General features: G+C 44.4%; 1 protein-coding gene and 1 pseudogene across 2 annotated transcripts in view; one reads left to right on the top strand and one right to left on the bottom strand.

Annotated features, from left to right (window-relative positions):
• LOC147027842 (uncharacterized) overlaps positions 1-20,969 on the bottom strand; it is a 219,053-nt gene that overhangs the window by 162,170 nt on the left and 35,914 nt on the right. For both annotated transcript variants that reach the window (XM_085877510.1, XM_085877511.1), the window contains one exon: positions 12,080-12,157. In XM_085877510.1, coding sequence (XP_085733636.1) covers positions 12,080-12,157 — 78 coding nt within the window. The remainder of the gene's footprint in view (positions 1-12,079; positions 12,158-20,969) is intronic.
• On the top strand, positions 290-2,241 carry LOC147027843 (uncharacterized; annotated as a pseudogene).

Genomic DNA, 20,969 nt, shown 5'->3' with positions numbered 1-20,969 from the left:
TGACAGCAACAGTTGCATGAGTACAGGTCATCTGAGTGAGTATTTTTCTTCATCCATTGTTCTTCATCCAGTGGGGGGGGGGCGTAGGGGTGTGTGTGGGGGTGGTGTGTGGTGTAGACACCGTACATTCACGTCATTCGCTTTTAACATCCACACATATGAACACTATGGGGGTGTGTGTGGGGGTAGGGTGGGGTGAGGTGTGGTTAGGTGTGGTGTGGACGCCGTACAAACTGTTGGGTAGAAACAGACCAATCCTACACCTCGATCAATTCATCACCCTGTCAGAATGCGTTTCAAACGTCAGAATCGACCATTTGCATTGCTAATGCAAGCTGTCTCCTGTGAGTCAGAACTAGAAACGGACTATCGTCCCATGGCTGGCGCTATGCCTGCGTACTATGAGATTCAGGTCATCCACTGTTATCTCTTACTGGAACGTACGAGATACTTGATGTTTTTTTTAATAGTTTATATTTCTTTCAGAGGGCATGTGCAGATCTGACAAGAATGGATCATGATAATTTCGATGTTGTACCACTCCCGGTATGTCCCAAGATGCACGCCACTAAGTTGGTTCACTTGTATGAATTAGTCGATCCCACTAATCCAGGCGTAGTTGTAATAGACCTATAAGGCATTGAAATATTGTAGCCTACACGTACATCCTTCACATCAGAAATGTTTGCTCTGCTCAGGCCTTATGTTTTCATTCTGTCTTAGGTAAAAGACAGGCTGACCCCGGGCATGATGGCAACCATGTTAGTCGTGAAGCATCTCATCAGGTCTGTATCATTTGCAAGTCAAAAAGCCACGGTGACCTACTGAAAGTATTCAATGACAGAACGTGGGCTTCATTCAAGAGAGCAGCTGAATGCAGACTTTCATTTAAGTCTGATCAATACAGAGATATTACAACAGAAGTTAATCTGCAGCAAGAGAAGGGTAATGCAGTGTACCATACTAAATGTCACAAAAATTACACTGCTGTGAAAAGACCGTCATCAACTTCCGAAAGCGAACCTCCCTCTAAAAAGCCCGAGACATGACGCAGAAGCTCGCTGCCGCCATCTAATACGAAGGGTTTGTTGAGGGGCTCATGCATCTTCTGTCCTGTATTGCGGAAGACCATAAACCGGAAGGTAGAGCCGTTGGCAGAGTGCCTTACAAAAGACGGGTGTGATGCCATATTTGCAGCAGCTCCAAGAAGTAGCAATGAGCGGGTCAAAGCTTTAGTTAGAAGTGGGATTGATATGATTGCGAAAGAAGCTCAGTACCACAAGTCATGCAGTCGTGAATATTTCAAGGAGGCTGAGGGGGCTGTACCAAAAAATGCAGACGTTTCAAACAGGCAGTTGCATTTCAAGACATTCAACACTATTTCAGCACTAATCGAGACAGAGGTGATTGGGAATCGTCGGGCAATGCTTGCAACTTCAATTCTCGAACTCTATAAAGCAGAATATCTAAATGCAGGAGGGACAGTAGATGGTATAGAAGGTTACGCGGTACAGACTTCGATGAACAAAATCAAAGACAAATTCGGGGAGAAAATTGCCACATCCGTTTACGACCATCGGAAGGGAAATTTCATGTACAGTTCTGGTATGTCTGATGATGATGCAAGAGCAAGCCTACGTGATGATGATGATGATGATGATGATGATGATGATGATGATGATGAGAAGCACCTCCACATGATACGCACTTCATCTTCGCGCTGTAATACAGGCGATGCCCAAGTGGAAAACACCGACTCCAACATCTGTAGAGACACTCAAGGCATGTTCACCTGATCTCCCAGAAGAAGTGTTGCTGTTTTACAGAACACTCCTTTGTGGCCTTCGTGAGCCTTCTGGTGATGACAGAGAACCTGTTCAGAGAAAGGTATTGGCTACGTCATCAGATGCAGTTTATAATGTATCAAGGGGTTCAGTGCGGCCTTGGAAGCACATAGTGCTTGGGTTAGGACTGGGGACTTTAACCGGCTCACACCTGATCCTGCGTATCCTGAACCGGCTGGGAAACTGCCTCAGTTATGATGAGGTCAAGGCGTTAGAGACAGAGTTTGCATTTTCGGCTGAGGAGAACGAACGAGATGCACCTGATGGTGTAGAACTAAATCCCAACCGTGGCACAGGGCTGGCATGGGATAACTATGACGCGAACATGGAAACCATCGATGGGAAAGACACCCTGCATGCCACCGTTGGGGATTTGCTACCAGAACATGCAAAATGAGACCAGCACGAACGAACCTGTTGGTGACGGGCCTACTGTTACTGGTATCCACAGTGGGAGGAACAGACGACAGTTCGATGGGAAAGAACGTGAAGTTGCCTCATACTACGAACAGCTAAACAAAACCCGGTTTGACCTATCGGCATCAAACGAACGTCAAGAAACAGAGAAAGTTGCAACTCTACGTCTACTTGATTTCTGCTGGTTGTTGCAGTCAGAAGTTGACAAGCCTTTGACGCTTTTTCCTGGATTCTACTCGCAGTTCGTCCATGATGACCTCCCAAAGCAGAAAATCTGGTACATGGATCCGATATCTGCATCTCCGACCAGAAATGATCTTGTCCATGAAACCATGAACGTAGCCATTGAAACCCATCAAGAATACGGTGTAGTTACCTACGACCTGGCTGTTGCTCTGAAAGCCTACTCAATCCAGGCGCTGGATGCACCTCTGTTTGATCAGCTTCTGATCATGCTTGGAAACTTCCACTTGGAATTGGCTTTCTATGGTGCTATAGGGACATTCATAAATGAAAGTGGTGCCGAATACCTCTTGACAGAATATTAGATACTGGCTGAAGGGTTGCTCATGGGTTCCATGAGGCAAATACTACAATCGCTGTACCAGAATCCATGGCATCCTGGCTCATGTCATGGAGAGGAAACTCTATGACAGCTTCTTGTAAACTCTCACCCAGGAAAGGCGAGATGCGGCGAAGGAACTACTTGCTGAAGCTCCCAAGGATTGCAGTGCGCTGGAACAGTTTCTTGAGACGCATCAAGTTTTCAGAGAACACACGGAGCAGTATGAGCTATTTTTCAACAACGTCATGAATGGAGAACTTGGCCCAACTGCTCAATACTGGTGCATGTATGTCGACATGATCAGCAGGGTCCACAGGGACCTGATGCGTGCAGTTCGAACGAATGATGTCGATGGCTACATCAAGATACTGCCGGCCATAATCGACGTATTATTTGGTCTCAATCGACCAAACTATGCACGTTGGGGTGTGCTGTTTCTGAACCAGCTGGAGAAGGCAGCACCACAGAGTCGAATGGTACTTCAGACAGGAGCCTTCTCCATACGACGTACAGCCAAACACTATTCCAGATCAGCAATCGATTTGTCACTGGAACAAACGGTCAATAGGGACGCAGCATCACTGATGAGAGGCATCGTTGGTTTTCACGACTCAGAAAATGCGATTAGAAGATGGTGTATAACATCAACGCAGCGGGGCATGTCCGTGACGGAACTCCGAAGTATCACAGGACTGGAACAGGAAGAGCAGCCTTCAACACAGCTACGGGCCAGCAGAATTGAGAAAGACAGTCATCAGAGGGATGCCTTGTTCAATGCCGTCACTGAATCATGTGATCCCTTCTCATCACCGGCATCAACGTCTGGCCTGCCTCTTGAACATCGCTACAGGTAAAGCAGCAGCTTAGGAAACTCAAGAGTATTTGACAGGGAGCCTTGTTGTCGGTCGGAAACTTCGTGAGAAGTTCCAAGAGGAGTGTGCAACGGATGAGGAAAGATTCATGAAGCCCATCCAAAGAAGAAAGGTGTCAAATTTTGCGCACGAAAACTCGAAGAAGAAGCGTCCCTCTGCGAAGAGAAAACCGGCAGCTGAGAGTCTTCGAGATGTTTTCATTCGCATATTGGTAATCATTTCGGAGAGGACAACCTTCAATCTTGGATGTGTCATGACTTTCCCAATTACAGAGTAGGTGCTGTCTATCACACACTAAGATGGATCAGGGCTCAAGACAGACAAGGGCAAGCTGCTGAGGAAGCTGGAGGCACTACAGGATGGGTTCACGGAAAGACCACTGCCGCCCATCGATGTGACCTTGATCGACGGTGGACTCTTGATCCACTCCTTCCTATCTGCCATTGGGAACATCACATCATATGGAAACCTGGCCAGGAACCTCCTGGCCTATGTTTGCGCCAATCGTGGGAACGAGGTTCACATATTGTTTGACACTTATCGCCCCATGTCCCTGAAAGAGAGTGAGAAAATTACGTGGAGCCGACGATCGTCCATTCATCATTACTGGTCCCCAACAAGCACCCAAGCAGAGCTGCCAGAAGTTGTTACAAAATGGGATCTTCAAGGATCAGTCAGCAACGTTTATTCTCAAAGAATGGCAAGAAAGTCACGACGGGCAAATCCTAGGGAAGAAGACGCCGATTGTGTCCCATGGAGGTAACTGTGCTCGTCTCAGCTTCAGTGAACTCGATTCCAAGATGAACGTTGAACATCCAGCCCATCTCCAGGGCAGTCACGAGGAGGCCGACACCCTCCTTGCATTCCATGTCTCCAATGCCACTGGAAATGCTGTGATCAGAGCATCCGATGTCGATGTTATGGTGATTCTGCTTGGAATGATAGGAAGGCACCTGACAAGTCATACATCATACAATCGGATTATCATGGACTGTGGGTCGGGGAATGACCGTCGACATATTGATGTCAGCAGCATTGCCACTGTCTTGGGGGTGAAGCAGAAGGGACTCGCAGCAGCCACGCCAGGTTTTCACGCATTTACCGGTTGCGACTTCACCACAGCATTCTACAGAAAGGGTAAAGTGAAGCCACGTGAAGTTCTTGAGAAAGACACAGAAGGAACATTCATCCAGTTCTTCAGCAGTTTGGCTTCTGAAGAGGAACCAAACCAGTGGAAAGCAGAAGAGTTTGTTTGCTCCTTGTATGGCATGAAGGGTGACGTGAAGGATGTCAATGAGGCCAGATATGCAAAACTGCGTGGGATGACTGGAAAAAGGAATCAGGTATAAATGGAGCCATGTTTGTTAACCTTTTTGTCAATAGATTGACTAGATACAAAAAAGGCCTTAAATCGATAAAGTAGGCCTACCAGTTAACACTTTCCACAAATAGTCACAGCTGACTTTAATGAGGTGACTTTAATGAAAACATATCTTTTATAGTCTGTCTTTTATTTTCAGGTAAACCCCATGGCCAATGTCAAGAAGGTTGACTGCGCACTTCTTCCACCTTGCGCGAACACTCAACCACAAGACTCGACGGGCGCACTTCATTAGCATCGTGTGGGGCAATGCTGACTCGGCACATCCAGGACAAGGTTTGGATCCTCTGAACTACGGTTGGAAAGACAAGAATGGATGCTATGCTCCTGACTGGTTCTCAGGACCTGCTGTGCCAAATTATTTTTTGGAGGAAGAGGAAGTGGAGAATGAGAGTTCCAAGGATCCTGAGAGTGACCAGGCAGATCTTGCCACCGAGTTTGACGACGCTGATTATTCAAGTTCCAAACTATCTTGAAGTGACGAATCAGAGAGTGAAACAGAGATATGAGCATCCTGTGTTTCATGGTGGTATTGGTCATGGTGGTATTGTCCGTGAACTTTGGCTCAAATGAAAGAGCTTATTTAGCCTTGAGTTGGGTTTTAAAACCTTGCCTCAAGTTAAAGATGCAGAGTAGGAATGTGAAATCTAACCATGGTCTAATTGTACCTTAACCAGATGTCTCCTGTCCTGGTATGAGTCCGTTGATTTGTCTTCAAGCCATGTAGGTACGAGAACATATTGCTAGGTAGTGCCCACTTCTCATTCCTGGTTCTGTACCTTTTGAGCTTCGCTGAAAGATGCAGCAGTTCCAATTTCTTGTCTTTTCACCCAGTCTTCTAACTTTGTCTTAAAGTAGATCCACCATAGGAAATCCTTTTGTAATAATACTAATAATAATAATGTGATTTCTTATATAGCGCACTACACATACGTCTCCGCGCGCTTTACATCATCATCATTACCCCTGGCAGGACCTGTTCATTCCAAATACCATCTCAGTCCCTCAACGGAGCATACAGCCCTGCTGCCGATTTCAGCGCTGGTGCTGAGCATTCATTACATCGAGATACTTTCACTGTCCCTGGGTGGGGAGAGGCAGTGTGAAGTAAAGTCCCTTGCCCAAGGACACACCTCCGCTTATTTTCGCGTTACAAAGCGAAAAACCCCGATTGACACCGCTGGGATTTGAACTCGGACCTCTGGATTGTGGGTCAACCGACTAACCCACCATGCTACGAGGCTTTTGTGGAACTAGTCTGGCTCCCTAGCAAACATAAAGGTTAACCTTTTGCATGTGGATTTTTATTACAATAAAGAATACAATAAAAAAGGTAGGGGTTTGTCATTATTTTTACCAACATAGAATACGGTTCAGGGCCTTTACGTTTGACCTCCACATAGTCTCCCGAAAGGCCAACATTTGGGGTGTCTGGTAGGGCCAACACAGTAGACAATTTGTCTGGCAAGGGGCATTCTATACTCGGTGGAGTGTACTTGTTCATTTCGACCTGGTTTTAAGTGGTACCGCCAATGTTTGATCTAGCTCAAGTTCTTCGAAAGGGCCAACTTTAGGGGTTTCTGGTCGTGTCAACGCAGCAGACAAAGTTTCTTGCATGGGTCATGTCCTCGTTCATTTAAACGGTTTTATCTGGTACCTCCAATGTTTGATCTCGCTCAAATTCTTCGAAAGGGCCAACTTAAGGGGCTTCTGCCGACCCTTATGCAGCGGACAAAGTTTCTTGCATGGGCCATTCTACACTCTGGGGGATGTACTCGTTCATTACCTTCGCAAACTTTGTTGCGAAGGTTATGTTTTGATCGCTGTGCATTTATTTATTTATTTATTTATTTATTTGTGAATACGTGTGTTTGTTTGTTATTCGCATAACTCCAAAAGTATTGAACTGAACCGCAGCAAATTTGGTGAGATGATTGGTTATTATCCGAGGACCATTTGATTAGATTTTGGAACGATCGGGTCAAAGGTCAAGGTCATGAAAAGGTCAAAATTGTCTATTTACCATAGCGCGGTCAATTTGTATCCAATTTGCATGCAACTAATGCCAAAATGTTCAGAATTCAATGCCCCATCTTGTGATATGTGACATGACACAATGACGTAATAACCCTTATTAGCGGTTGGGAGTCAAAGGTTAGGGGGAGTCACAACATTGCAAAATGTGCGGTTTTAGTCATAACACGGTCAATTCTTATACAATTTGCATGTAAGTAGATTCAAAATGTTTAGAATTCAATTCCCTATCCTGTGATGTGTAATATTTGATTTCTTATAATGTGACCAGTTGTCATCAGAATGACTTGACACCGACACCCAAAAAGATCAGGGAGTTCATACAGAAATTGTACAATGTACGTGAATCAGTGTCAAACAGCAGGAAATTTAATGTTTTTAAGCCATCATAACACATATGAGATGGCAGATGTGGTATGGGATTAAATACCCTCACAATCAACGGTTTCTGGGGGGGGGGGCGCAAAATGTAGCATTGGTGAAGGTATGCGCTCTACTGAGTACCCGTTCTAGTTTAAACCTGGTTTTAACTGGTACCTCCAATGTTTGATCGAGCCCATTTTAAGGGCCACTTTGAAGGTCCCCAGGGGCCACACGCAGCGGGTGGTGCCCGGCAGAAATCCACATATCAGGTTACTCCCTAAAACCCCCTGTACTCAGATATTGGTACCTCGTTCGTATGATCAAAACCCTCTGGGCTGCCGGTCTAGTCGTTGTGCTACTCGGTGATTTCATCCATTTAGTGAATGTATTCTTATTTTGGTCTGCTTTGTGCTTCAGCTCCTCCACGGCTCTCTTTCTGGCATCTCCATCTGGATACTATTCAGCAAACGTTGTGTGTTTTTCTTTTTTAGAAAATGCCTCAAGATTGGATTTGTTGTTGTTGGTGAATTTCTCATGGCAAATGAGACATAAAGGGAGCCCAGCCAAACTTCATATGAACGTGAAGGGTTCAGTCCATTCATTTTGAAATTGTTTTCCTCTTCAATTTTCCTCTTCTTAGAAGCCATTTCACAGTACAAGAAAAACAAGAAGAACCAAAACTGATGAATATTGCAAACTTCTGTTTCCTGAAAGTAATTAAAAGATTAAAACACTGATGCAGTATCAGTATTCATCAATAGAGTTCAGATATGGAACACCACCAACACACACACACACACACACACACACACACACACACACACACACACACACACACACACACACACACACACACACACACACACACACACACACACACACACACACACACACACACACACACACACACACACACACACACACAGTTTCTTGGACATGAGAATCTCATTCTGAATCCCTCTTAACTCGCAAGTCAAGTTTCCAAATCAAAATCCTTGGATTGTTGTGCCAGAAGCAGTATATGATATGACAACCAATCATTCTTATTAGTACAATTGCTACAACAAAACAATGAGTAACTAGAACAGGCACTCATAGAGCGCATACCTTCGCCACCACTACTTTTTTGTTCTTGGTATGAGTGTGGGGAACTGGTTTCATATGAATGGTCTTATGACACAAACCACATATCTATAATGTCATGACCCCCCCCGACTTTCGGGGGCTACGGACTAAACAACAATCGACTCACGTCGTTTTGGCGAGTCTTCACTCGCAAGCTTGGTGAATACAACGTTTCAACAAGAGAAGGTAATCTCGTTTGATGCTGGTTTCATGCAAATCGAATAAGAATTGACTGAGTTATGCCGAAAACCGCATATTTTTCAAGGGCGTGACCCCCCCCCCGACATTTTACCCCAACCGGTGACATGTGTTATGACGTCATTGTGTCACAAGATTGGGCATTAAATTCTGAACATTTTGGTGCTGGGTTCATGTAAAGCGGACAAGAATTGACCGCGTTATGACAAAAACCGCATATTTTTCAAGGTCGTGACCCCCCTGACCTTTGACCCCTAACTGGTAACAAGAGTATGGGCGTCATTGTGTCATATTGCATATCACAAGATGAGGCGTTGAATTCTGAACATTTTGGCGTTAGTTGCATGCAAATTGAATAGAAATTGACCGTGTTATCGTAAAAAGACGATTTTGACCTTTTTGTGACCTTGACCTTGACCTTTGACTCGAACGATCCCAAAATTTAATTGAATGCTTCCTGGCTAATAACCAATCATCCCACCAAATTTCATGCAATTCGGTTTAATACTTTTTGAGTTATACGAATCACAAGATTACAAATAAATAAATAAATAAATAAATAAATAAATACACGCTGACCAAAACATAACCTTTCGCAGAATGCGAAGGTAAAAATTCACCATTTTAACTGCTATTTCAACAAATATAAATACAATGATGCAGTGCACGTGTAGTTTTGTTTTGTTTTGTTTGTGTGTACTCCAAGATAGCGGACAGCAAATGTGGTGACGTCACACGCACGTGTAACTTCTATTGAAGGGGGAGTTATGAAAACAACATCTCGTTTGTTATTTCGATACAAGTTGTTCATGACTGGATTTTCGCTTACCTGCCCAGTGAGGATCAGGGTGTCGCTAACTTTTTAGAAGGGGCGTTCGAATGGTAAACTAAGGCTGTGAAACAGGTTGAAGTAATAATATTGTGACAAGATGGTGAAAATAACCACATAATGGAGGGCAGGCTGTGCACGGAGCACAATGTGCAAGTCTTGCTCAGAATTCGCCGGTAATCGGATGTATTTTCCAGTTTATCACTCTGCCAAAGTTCAAGTATTATTTTATCCTTTCACGACATTCACAAAGATTTTTCTGAAAACTAATTTATCAGGAGAAAAAGGGGATTTTATCGATCAGGCTTTGGAGCCACAGTTCAGTCCTTAAAGAGCCACAGGTTGCCGACCACCAGCCTAGGTTGACCTTTTGACCGAAAAATAAATAGGCTTCTTGCTTATCACCAACTGCACCACTTGGTGACATTTTGTGAAGATCGGTTCAAAATAGTGACCAACAGGCACATAAACAGATAAATGAAAAATCACTCAGAGAGCAATATATATATATATATATATATATATATATATATATATATATATATATATATATATATATATATATATATATATATACACATGTACACACAAAGACATATGCATGTACAAACTCATCCTCATCATATATAGTTTTTTTACCCTACCACTTAATTTTATAAATTCAGCCTATGTTGACCTTTGACCTCAAAAATAATTGGTGGTTGAATGCAGTGACCTGATATGCAAATCCCGCTCAAATTTCAAGTCAATAGGATGGAAATTGACAATTTTATAAATTTGGCTGTTGCTGACCTCACAAGACTGTCGCTTGACCATCACAGGGGTTGTGCCTACAATCTGCGATGGTTTCAGAATGATCAGCTGAGTGGTTTGGGCTGTGCAAGTCGACAAACATACAAACAAAACAAGCAGACAAACAGAAGTGGAACAGATGAACATACTTGGGAAAAAAAATTTTTGCCAAGAAACTAGAAATCACACCAAGAGTGACACTTGGCAAAACAGAACAAAGTAGAACAGCACTCGGTAGAGCGTATACTTCCGACAGGCTGAAAAATGTATGTTTTGTATCCCACTCTATAGGCTAGCTCTGAACCAAAATCGAATCGGCTTGTTCTTGTCACCTAACCAACTCGTACATTGTTTTCGGCCCCATCTCTGATTGGTGAAGAATCACATAAAAAAGTTCTCATATCTGAATTTGAATCCGAAACAAAAATGGGCGTTGCTGTCCTTGGCCAGTCATCGACATATACAAAGAAATTCGGAACGATTGCTTGAAAACTGTGGACAAAAAATCGTTTGACAAACAGTGAAGATCAAGAAGAAGAACAAACGTACTTGGCCAAATTATTTCGCCAAGTAACGGACAAACAGGCACACAGAACAACACACGTGACCAACCAATATTCTTGAAAAAAATCTTCGATTTTCACATCAAAAAATAATCCTATGGTAAAGAAAATGCTTGTACTGTATTTGCATTACCAAAACTGAAGGTTGCCTGCCACCCTTTGCATTTTGCATTCTTGATCCAAACTGCTGCTCTGCTCTACCAGCTTGTAAGATCTCGCAAAAAAGATTTTTTTTTTTAAAGCAGTACACATTCGTAATGGAGTTTTGTAAGTTTGGTGTTGGCTTAGTGGTTCGGGTTACTGGCTTGGGATCTTTACCTCTGCCACCGAAGGTGAAGGAGGTTATGTTTTCACCCCACTCTGTCAGTTTGTTTGTCTGTCTGTGCGCAGGATATCTCAAATTAGATGGATCCGGATGAAATTTGGTGGGCAGGTTTGGTGTGTGACAAGGACGAACTGATTAGATGTTGGTGAAGATCCGGATCCGGGTCAGAGTACAAGGATTAAAAACAAAAATAAGAAAAACAAGAACAAGAAGAACAAGAAGAAGAAGAACAAGAAGAAGAACAATAAGAAGAACAAGAAGGTTTGTCAATGTTTGAACAAGGAAGGAAAACATTGTTTGAGCAAGGAACCATGCTCTAAACAGAGCATCGGTTCTACTGAAGCGGTTTCTTGGCAAGGATTACAATGCTGGACAGGTTGCACTCCGATGCCGGACACTCAATCAAATGTGCAAAACTGTAATTTGTTCAGGTTTACAGAGAGAGCTCGTTATCTTCACAAAGGATATCATGGGATCTTTAACATATCCCAACTAATGCCAGCCGACGGGACACCTAGTTCAACTATCAACAGACATCAAAATAAATTTCAAGACCCAGTGGAACTCCGACGAGTAACTATTGTGATAGTAGATAAACCTTTTTTATGTTTGAACAAACCAATCCAAATGAGACAGATCAGATACAAGCGTTATTTTTCAGAGCAAAAACATAAAAGATTGCAATATTTATTATTTGATAAAAAATAGTACAAGAAAGACATTTAACCGAAGAAAGAAAGAAACAAAAAAAAAACAACGTAGGGCGCCTACCTGTGCTCTCATCATTATCTTGTACGTGTTCATGGATTCATCTGCATCCAGCTTTGGAATCGTCATGCTGACAATAACCTACACGAAGAAACATTTACATGAAAATGCACCTTCAAAATGCAAAATTGCTGCACAAACTTTAGTCAACAAAACCATGGAAGCAGTTTTAAAAGTCAGGAAGTTTATAAATAATCACAAAAGACTTCCTATGATATGTTAAAGTGTGATCGTATTTGCTGAATTGTTTAAACGATGAATCGGCTCCTTCTGGCAAAAACAACTAAATTCCAAACTGCGAGTACAACGTTCGGTTAAACCAGGCATTGGAAACCGATTGCAATTCGACTTTGAAATTGTTTGTGCTTTAATGAAGCATCGACATCCTACTATATGAAAGAAGAGCGAGAATTTCTTTGCAATTCATGTCCCCTACCGGTCCCAATTAATGTTCAGGAGATAAAAAAAATTTCTTTGCATTTAATGCAAGCTCGAGCCGACACCGAACGAAAACGAAGAAGAGGAAACTATGAATTTTCTAAGTTCAAAAAGCGCAAAACTGAAAAATTGTTGAAACACCCGAAAACTCAAACATCTTCTGTAACTTATCAAAATAAAGCCATGTACTAAGTTCCATTTGAATACATATTAAGGGGTATGGGAAAAATGTCAGAAAAACCACAGGTGGGGGAGACAGATGGACAGGCGGAGAGCAAATCTGTAGTCCCCTCCGGTAATACTGGGAGGGAACTAATAAGGAACTTGTATTCATGTATACATCTGGAAATCATAGGAAAGAAATATAAATAAATAACAAGAAAAAGAGCAATGAGAGATTACAGGCCCTCACCAGGACTCGTTTTGTGTGGTGTACTTCGTGTGGAGTTTGTGTACTGCTGTTACGTAATGAATAAGAGACATAATTCGAACTGCCACTTTATAACTGCTGGCAGTGATGACCGGGTACCAGGACGTCCCGCTTTTATTGGACACCTGACACTGACCCATGACGTTTTTTATTATTATTCAACTGAATTTACAGTGGGATTAAAATAAATTTAATTTGAATAAAATGGAAGACGAAATAGGTTCAGTCCTGCGTTGGAGTCATCAGAAGGAACCCAAACAAGCAAAAAAGCAAAAATGAAGTCATCAGGAGGAACCTGGATAGGATTTGAATTTCAGCTGCTACTCTGATCAAGTTGAAATTTAAAACATGTATTTCCCATTACTACAACATCATAAATGTGAAGTTTCACATCGATTAAGTGGTTCCAGAGAAAACATTATTTAATATTTTATTAAATCCAATATGGCTGCCAAACCACATGACCCATCAATTATTCCTCAACACACATGGAAACACTTGTGTGAAGTTTTCCCTCGATTTGTTCAGCCGTTCTGGAGAAGAAGACTTTTATAGGTTTTCGGGTAAATCCAATATAGCTGCCAAAGCATGTGACCAATGACATCATATGCGTGAACCTGTTCTTCCTCATGTACAGGCGGTCATACGTGTAAAGTTTCGACTCGATCTGTTCAGCCACTTCAGAGAAGATTTTTGAAGGTTTTTTTTTTTTTTTTTTTACAATATGGCTGCCGAATCATGCTACCGATGATGTTATGACTTTTTTTTTTTTCTCTGGATCATTTTATCCCCAGATGACCCTCAAAAAATTTCATACTGATCGGATATAGCGTTCTACATATGCAATTATGACATCATAATGAGGGCACATATGATGTCATAAAAAAAAAAATCACATTCCCCCATGAGGAGTACTTGCTATGTGCCAAGTTTCAATACTTTCCTTGATGCAGTTTCAGAGATACAGAGGTCAAAAGTTTTTCCATTTTTCCAATAAGGCTGCCACACCACGTGACCTATGACATCATAATTATCATTAAAAACATTCTTCATGAGTAGTCGCAACAATGGTGAAAATTTTGTCTCAATCCGACAAGCGGTTATGGAGAAAAACACGAAGGTTCTGTGCAGACAAACAAACAGATGAACAAACCAAACAAATGGACCCAAATGCGATACCCTCTCCTTCGGCGAGGGTAAAAAAAACACAGCTGGGCTGATTTCCACCAACTTTTGCATATGTGTTGGTAGTGCCCAGGTTCAGGTCATGGGCACAAAAAAAATCTTTCCCCCATCCCTTGTCGGAGGAGAGTGGAGGAAGACAATTTACGATTTTCGCATGTACACGTAGCACAGTGCAAATGGTTCACTGACCCCTGCTGCGGACAGAGGGGAATATTAGCCAGCCACAGCACAAAATATATTTGCGCCACCTCCCCCTACCCCCTAAGCCCCCAGGCTACTCCAGAAGGGAGTGCGTGTTTGTAGCTCAGTAAATATTGCATTTTGATTTGGTTTATGTTGCATACAATAAACTGATAAACCAAATAAATAAATAAACCCTGTGTGGACCATGCTCTTTGCATGGACCATGTGCTCACGGAGGATGGATCATTTTTACCTGGAGCAAGGACTTCGTGTTAGGTTAAGACCTGTCATTTCATTTTGAACCGATGAGGGAAGGCAATTAATAAAAGGTCGCCTTCCACGCAGCACAACATTCACTCTCTTCTCTCCTCTCCCTCTGGCGTCAACTCAAGCCGAGGACATGACCTCACTGCCGGTGCCATCATTGTCATCACCTATGGCGGGGCCTCTGAGAGGACTCTCCAACTGCGACAACAACACGGCATGCTGATGAGAAGCACTGCAATTGGCTGGACCCATTGTCCATGTCCTGATCAGGCAACTGAGGTGAATCAGCTGCTTCAGTGGCCACACTCTGTCACATGAGGAACAAGAGAACGAGTGAGGGTGTGGAGGAGGTGGGGACTAATTGAGGACTTGAGGAGCGTTGTTCTCTCCCTTTTGCTGAGGACATCCATTCGAGCCTGACTCATTATTTTCCCTACAGAAGCCCATTTAGCTGAGATTCTCGTTTTTCTGTGCTGAGAATTCTGCCTGGTATGGGTCTGCCCTGTTCTACTCTCCCAGTATTTCTCTCGGGGACATTTGAGCTTGTTAAACATCTTTGCCTGGTTCTTCTGTGATTGCATGTGCGAGTGTGTATCCGGGAGCATGGAAGGGTAGTTTTTATTGTTATACAAGCAAATACCACCCGTCGCTTCGCTGATGGGAGTACCGAGAGGGGGAAGAAAAAGAGAGGGTTGCGAGGAGGGGTAAGGAAGACAGTGTGAGAGGAAGAGAAGGCAGACGTGTGGTGGAGTGTTAATTATGATTCATACCGTCTCATAAAAATGATTCTGCATCACATAACAGTGAAGATGGAAACAAAATAATGTCTCAAATCCATTTTCTACCAGTCACGCTGTAAATACCACCCAGAGACAAACTCCCGTCTGGAGACAAACACCACCCGGTCATAAACCGTGCGGACACGTTTGGAGACAAACACCACCTGATTATAAACCGTGCGGACACGTTCGGAGCAAACACCACCCGGTTATAAACCGTGCGGACACGTTCGGAGACAAACACCACCCGGTTATAAACCGTGCGGACACGTTCGGAGACAATTTCCTGTCCAGACGTAAACACCGCCCGAACACGTCTGGAGACAAACGCTGCCCAGACATAACCACTTTAAGACACGTATGGAGATGACTACCATCCAGACACAACCATCGTCCAGAGAGACAAAGTGAGAGAGAGAGGGGGGAGGGGAGAGCGAGAGAGAGGAGGGTGCTGCACTGTATTGGGAGGGGGTAGAGCAAGAATGGGATAAAGAGGGGGAGGGTGGAGGTAGGGGAGTTATCAAAGAGAATACGTTATATGCTTTATGAACAACACTCACATGACGGTGGATACTTCGAGACCCAGGAGGACTCCATTCCACCTTCTGAAACCCACATATAGAGATAACGAATAACACACACATGTGCACAGACACATGTGGATACTTTAGAGATCTGGGGCAGGAGCATTTAATACCCATGCTATCTACCTGGCAAAGGTCGGCCTGAATGCATGCATGCTCGTACATGCAGTTTGCACCCCTCCGGTCGGCTCACTCCGAATCTGATTCACATACGCTACATTCCCCTCAAGAGACAGGGGGAATGGAGGGAGAGATGGAGGATTGGAGAGAGAGGTAGGGAAGAGGATAGGGGGAGGGGAGGGGTTGGAGAGAGAGAGAGGGAGGGGTGGGATGGGGGTGAGACAGGCAGAGGAGTGAGCGAGGCAGAGGAGTGAGCGAGGGAGAGGAGTGAGAGAGGCAGAGGGGTGAGAGAGGCAGAGGGGTGAGAGAGGCAGAGGGGTGAGAGAGGCAGAGGGGTGAGAGAGGCAGAGGGGTGAGAGAGGCAGAGGGGTGAGAGAGGCAGAGGGGTGAGTGAGGCAGAGGAGTGAGAGAGGCAGAGGAGTGAGCGAGGGAGAGGAGTGAGAGAGGGAGAGGAGTGAGCGGAGGGAGAGGAGTGAGGAGTGAGAGAGGGAGAGGAGTGAGAGGCAGAGGAGTGAGCGAGGGACAGGAGTTGAGCGAGGGACAGGAGTTGAGCGAGGGACAGGAGTTGAGCGAGGGACAGGAGTTGAGCGAGGCAGAGGAGTGAGCGAGGGAGAGGAGTGAGCGAGGGAGAGGAGTGAGAGAGGGAGAGGAGTGAGCGGAGGGAGAGGAGTGAGAGGAGTGAGAGGGAGAGGAGTGAGAGAGGGAGAGGAGTGAGAGGCAGAGGAGTGAGCGAGGGACAGGAGTTGAGCGAGGGACAGGAGTTGAGCGAGGGACAGGAGTTGAGCGAGGGACAGGAGTTGAGCGAGGGACAGGAGTTGAGCGAGGGAGAGGAGTGAGAGAGGGAGAGGAGTAAGAGAGGCAGAAAAGTGAGAGAGGCAGAGGAGTGAGCGAGGGAGAGGAGTGAGAGAGGGAGAGGAGTGAGAGAGGGAGAGGAGTGAGAGAGGGAGAGGAGTGAGAGAGGGAGAGGAGTAAGAGAGGCAGAAAAGTGAGAGAGGCAGAGGAGTGAGAGAGATTCCGGCAGATGAGATGGATGATTTAACGTCCATCCGCGAGACGGCACACACACTGATACATGTCCGGTGATAAACACAGGTTATCTCATGTGCGGAAACTAAATAACGCCATGAATGCTGGCGTTAGATATAAATTATGGACATGCTGATGCCTGGAGGTGAGGTGGGGAGCAATTTACTCATTTTGGCATTCAGTTTGATGTTTGATGAGGAACTGATCACGACAATTTGGTGTGGTGCTATGACAGGTGTCAGATACTGGGATGAGATAATCACACCTCGAGTCGCCCATGTGGCCCAACAGGAACGCACCAACTTCATAATTACAGATCACACCACCCATCCACACCTCGTCAACGCTGCACTTCAGGATCACATCGTCACTCGCAGACTGGTCTGCACAATCTCGGGGCATGTCTGATTAAACATGCTTGTGAGTACCCAGGGAAACACGATTATGGTTGCGTTCACCACCATCTCTGGTCATCCGCTCTCATCCACAACCATGATCTTTTCTACCCATTATTAACCCTCCCCAAACCCACCTCCTTCCGAGTTTCCAGTTTTTATTTCCACTTTTGTGATTGAGAGTTTGCGGCTGTATCCATCTTGTTCACCCCACTTCCCCCCTCCCGTGTCTTCCCCTTATATTTCTCGCCATATTTTGGCCCTCAATCCTGCGGACGTGTGCCCTCCCCTCCCCAACTCCCCCTCCCCCCTCTTTCTTCTCCTCTATTCATTCTGTGATGTCCCGATTTGTTCTGCCTTCTCGCTCCTCCATGAACCTCGACACTATATACAAAGAAAGCCGCGTTCACCAGACACAATGTGACTCGATCCGCAGTCCACAGTGTTCATACTTAAATCACCAAATGGTGATGTCACTCCAACGCACGTTTATAATTTTTAACTCGCCTCTGTTACCAGATTCAGCTGATCAGCATGGAGAAGATGAGAAGAGACAAAACACCGAGAGTCTCGACTGTAGGCAGACAAAGTCAACAAACGTATCATAACACATCACAGGAATGTGTCTTCCAAAATCTGGAGTTAAACAAAATGGTGTACTCCCAAATGCTGCACCACTCTAGATCACGATAAGACAAATTTTGACATCACATCAAAGGGACAAATCATTTACACAATCTAAACACAGATTCCTGCCATCGACGGTTTTCATAAGTGACAACAAACTGTGCAAATCGTCGTCTACAGCATTTTGCTTCGAATAACGAACTCCATTTCATTTTCCTCCGTATCTGGAAGACATTAGCTGCAATAGTGTGACTTTGATGTGATAATTACTTGACAGGCTATGTCTGCAGCTTATGAAATCTGTCTCTCTGTCTCTCTCTCATCCTCGGCTCCTCGAGGATGCACACATTCATTCAGTAACCCTTTGCACCACCAACACCACCCCTCCTCCTCTTTCTGAGTGAATATATAAAATTCCACACCTCCACTCTTTTGTTCTTCTTTTAATCCATTTATGGAAGTGCCTTTGGAGATGATTCAATCTTACTCTCCATTCCAGAGATTCAAGCAAGCAGTGCACCATTATCTTATGTCATTCCCTATCCACACCCAATATTTTCCACACCTCCACCATCCACCACCACACCCCTCCTTCCAAATCCCACTTGTTAACAGGTTATGGTGTATCCTCCATATATCTGTGTCTCTCTGTCTCTCTCTGTCTCTGTCTGTCTGCATTTGTTCATTCCATCATTTTGTTGAATTGTGGTCCCACTGTCAGTGTGTTGCCCTTTATACCATCCGCCACCTCGTTCTTCCAGGATCCTAAATTTTTGTCTGCAAAAAATATTTAGCAAGGAAATTTTGAGCCCTGTCTAATAGGAAACCTTGAAAACCTGTTGGACAGACAGACAGATGTTTGCCAAAACACGATTTCAAACAATGTATTATTGCCCCAGAAGTAGCACAGGAGGCCGGCCCATATGTCAAAGCGACTTTCTGCTCTGTGATGTCTTTCCACGATTTCCTCATTTGCATTCGAATTCTAAATATGCTTCGTAACAAACAAGCATGCACTATCATTTGCATGCAAGTGACAGCCAAAACCTAGCTATGTAATGTGGATGTAATGTCAGACATAGAGGATTGCAACAGCGCAGTAACACGGCACAGCAGAGTGAAAGTTACAGCACAAAAGATGTTCATCATTAATTAGGCTGTCGACAAAACAGACCACCATTTTGATCATATGCCATAAAAAAAAATTTCAAGTTTTACATTCAAAATTAATTAACGATGAACTATGATGGAAAACACCAGCAATTGGACTACAACAACAACCGACTACGACTACTCGAGGGTTCAAAAATCGACCCCAGGCAGAGGAGTGGCGTCCACTGCCTCTCTCAATCTCCATCTCTCACTCCTCTCCCCTCCCTCTCTCACTCCTCTCCCCTCCCTCTCTCACTCCTCTCCCCTCCCTCTCTCACTCCTCTCCCCTCCCTCCCTCCCTCCTCTCCCCTCCCTCTCTCACTCCCACACTCCTCTCCCCTCCCTCTCTCACTCCCTCACTCCTGTCCCCTCCCTCTCTCACTCCCTCACTCCTCTCCCCTCCCTCTCTCACTCCCTCACTCCTCTGCCCTCCCTCTCTCACTCCCTCACTCCTCTCCCCTCCCTCTCTCACTCCTCTCCCCTCCCTCTCTCACTCCTCTCCCTCCTCTCCCTCTCTCACTCCTCTCCCTCCTCTCCCTCTCTCACTCCTCTCCCTCTCTCACTCCTCTCCCTCGCTCACTCCTCTCCCTCGCTCACTCCTCTCCCTCGCTCACTCCTCTCCCTCTCTCCTCTCCCTCTCTCACTCACTCCTCTCCCTCGCTCACTCCTCTCCCTCGCTCACTCCTCTCCACCATCCCATCTGCCACTGCTTTGGGCCCAATTATTCGCACCTTCTTGTGGGTTTGGCCAAGGCTGGAATTTGTAGTCTTTCATATTTCTGGCCAAAGTCTTCCATGACCTGGCCGGCCAGGCTTGACGGTCCAAAAAAGGTGGCTGGAATTTGTAATTTATTCAGGGTGTAGACAATAATTCACCTACTCTGTCAAAAATACCAAAGAATCTCTTGATGTCCACAAATTTATGTGAGCCAGCAGGACACCCAGTTGAATATGCATTCAAGGGATGTAGCCCTTTGTGATGCAATACCCTACCTGTGCAGTACCAATCCGACAGTTTATAGTCGGCTACGAATCGACTCAAAACTAGACGGTTCAAAGGCATGTGCACCACCTTTGCACCATCCTGTCACCAATTGGACATCACAATGTCCAGCAAAACCTAAATTATTGAGTTACCCCTCCGCCAAGCAAAGAGATGATCTAACAAGTCGAGGTACGTTCAAAGAACACCACCCCCCATGCCAAATTAATAACAAATCCTCCAATGCGTGACATGGAGACGGAATTGGGAGGGAGTGCTGTACAATAATTGATTGATCAATTGCATAGTTAAAATAAATAAATAATAAAGAATAAAATAATTTCTTACTTGGCTTATAGCATACCTACACCACCACTGTTTCATCCAAATCTGTAACTTTATGAAGATTAATCAAGTGATTAATTGTAAAATGAATAATCAGTAAATCAAAAAATACCCTTTATAACCAAATCACTCGTTTACCGTCGTGTCCAAATATCAGCTTCCCAGCTCACAAGGTGCCCGACATATTGCCCAAATGAGAAAGAAAATAAATAATTAATAAATCGATAATAAATAAGTAATTCATCAATTCATGAATTGATCAAAAAATGTAAAAAAAAAAAAAAAAAAATAGCATTTTTTCAAAGCACAGCTTCACTTTTGTCCCCAAATTTCAGCTTCCGAGTTCGGTGCCCGGCAATGACATCATGCATCGCCTGGATA

Source organism: Eptatretus burgeri, chromosome 4, assembly GCF_056783735.1.
Source record: "Eptatretus burgeri isolate ZD-2024b chromosome 4, Ebu_testis_v1, whole genome shotgun sequence".
Taxonomy (NCBI): domain Eukaryota; kingdom Metazoa; phylum Chordata; class Myxini; order Myxiniformes; family Myxinidae; genus Eptatretus; species Eptatretus burgeri.
The sequence above is the reverse complement of the archived record's forward strand: the minus strand, read 5'-3'. Positions and strand labels throughout refer to the sequence as shown.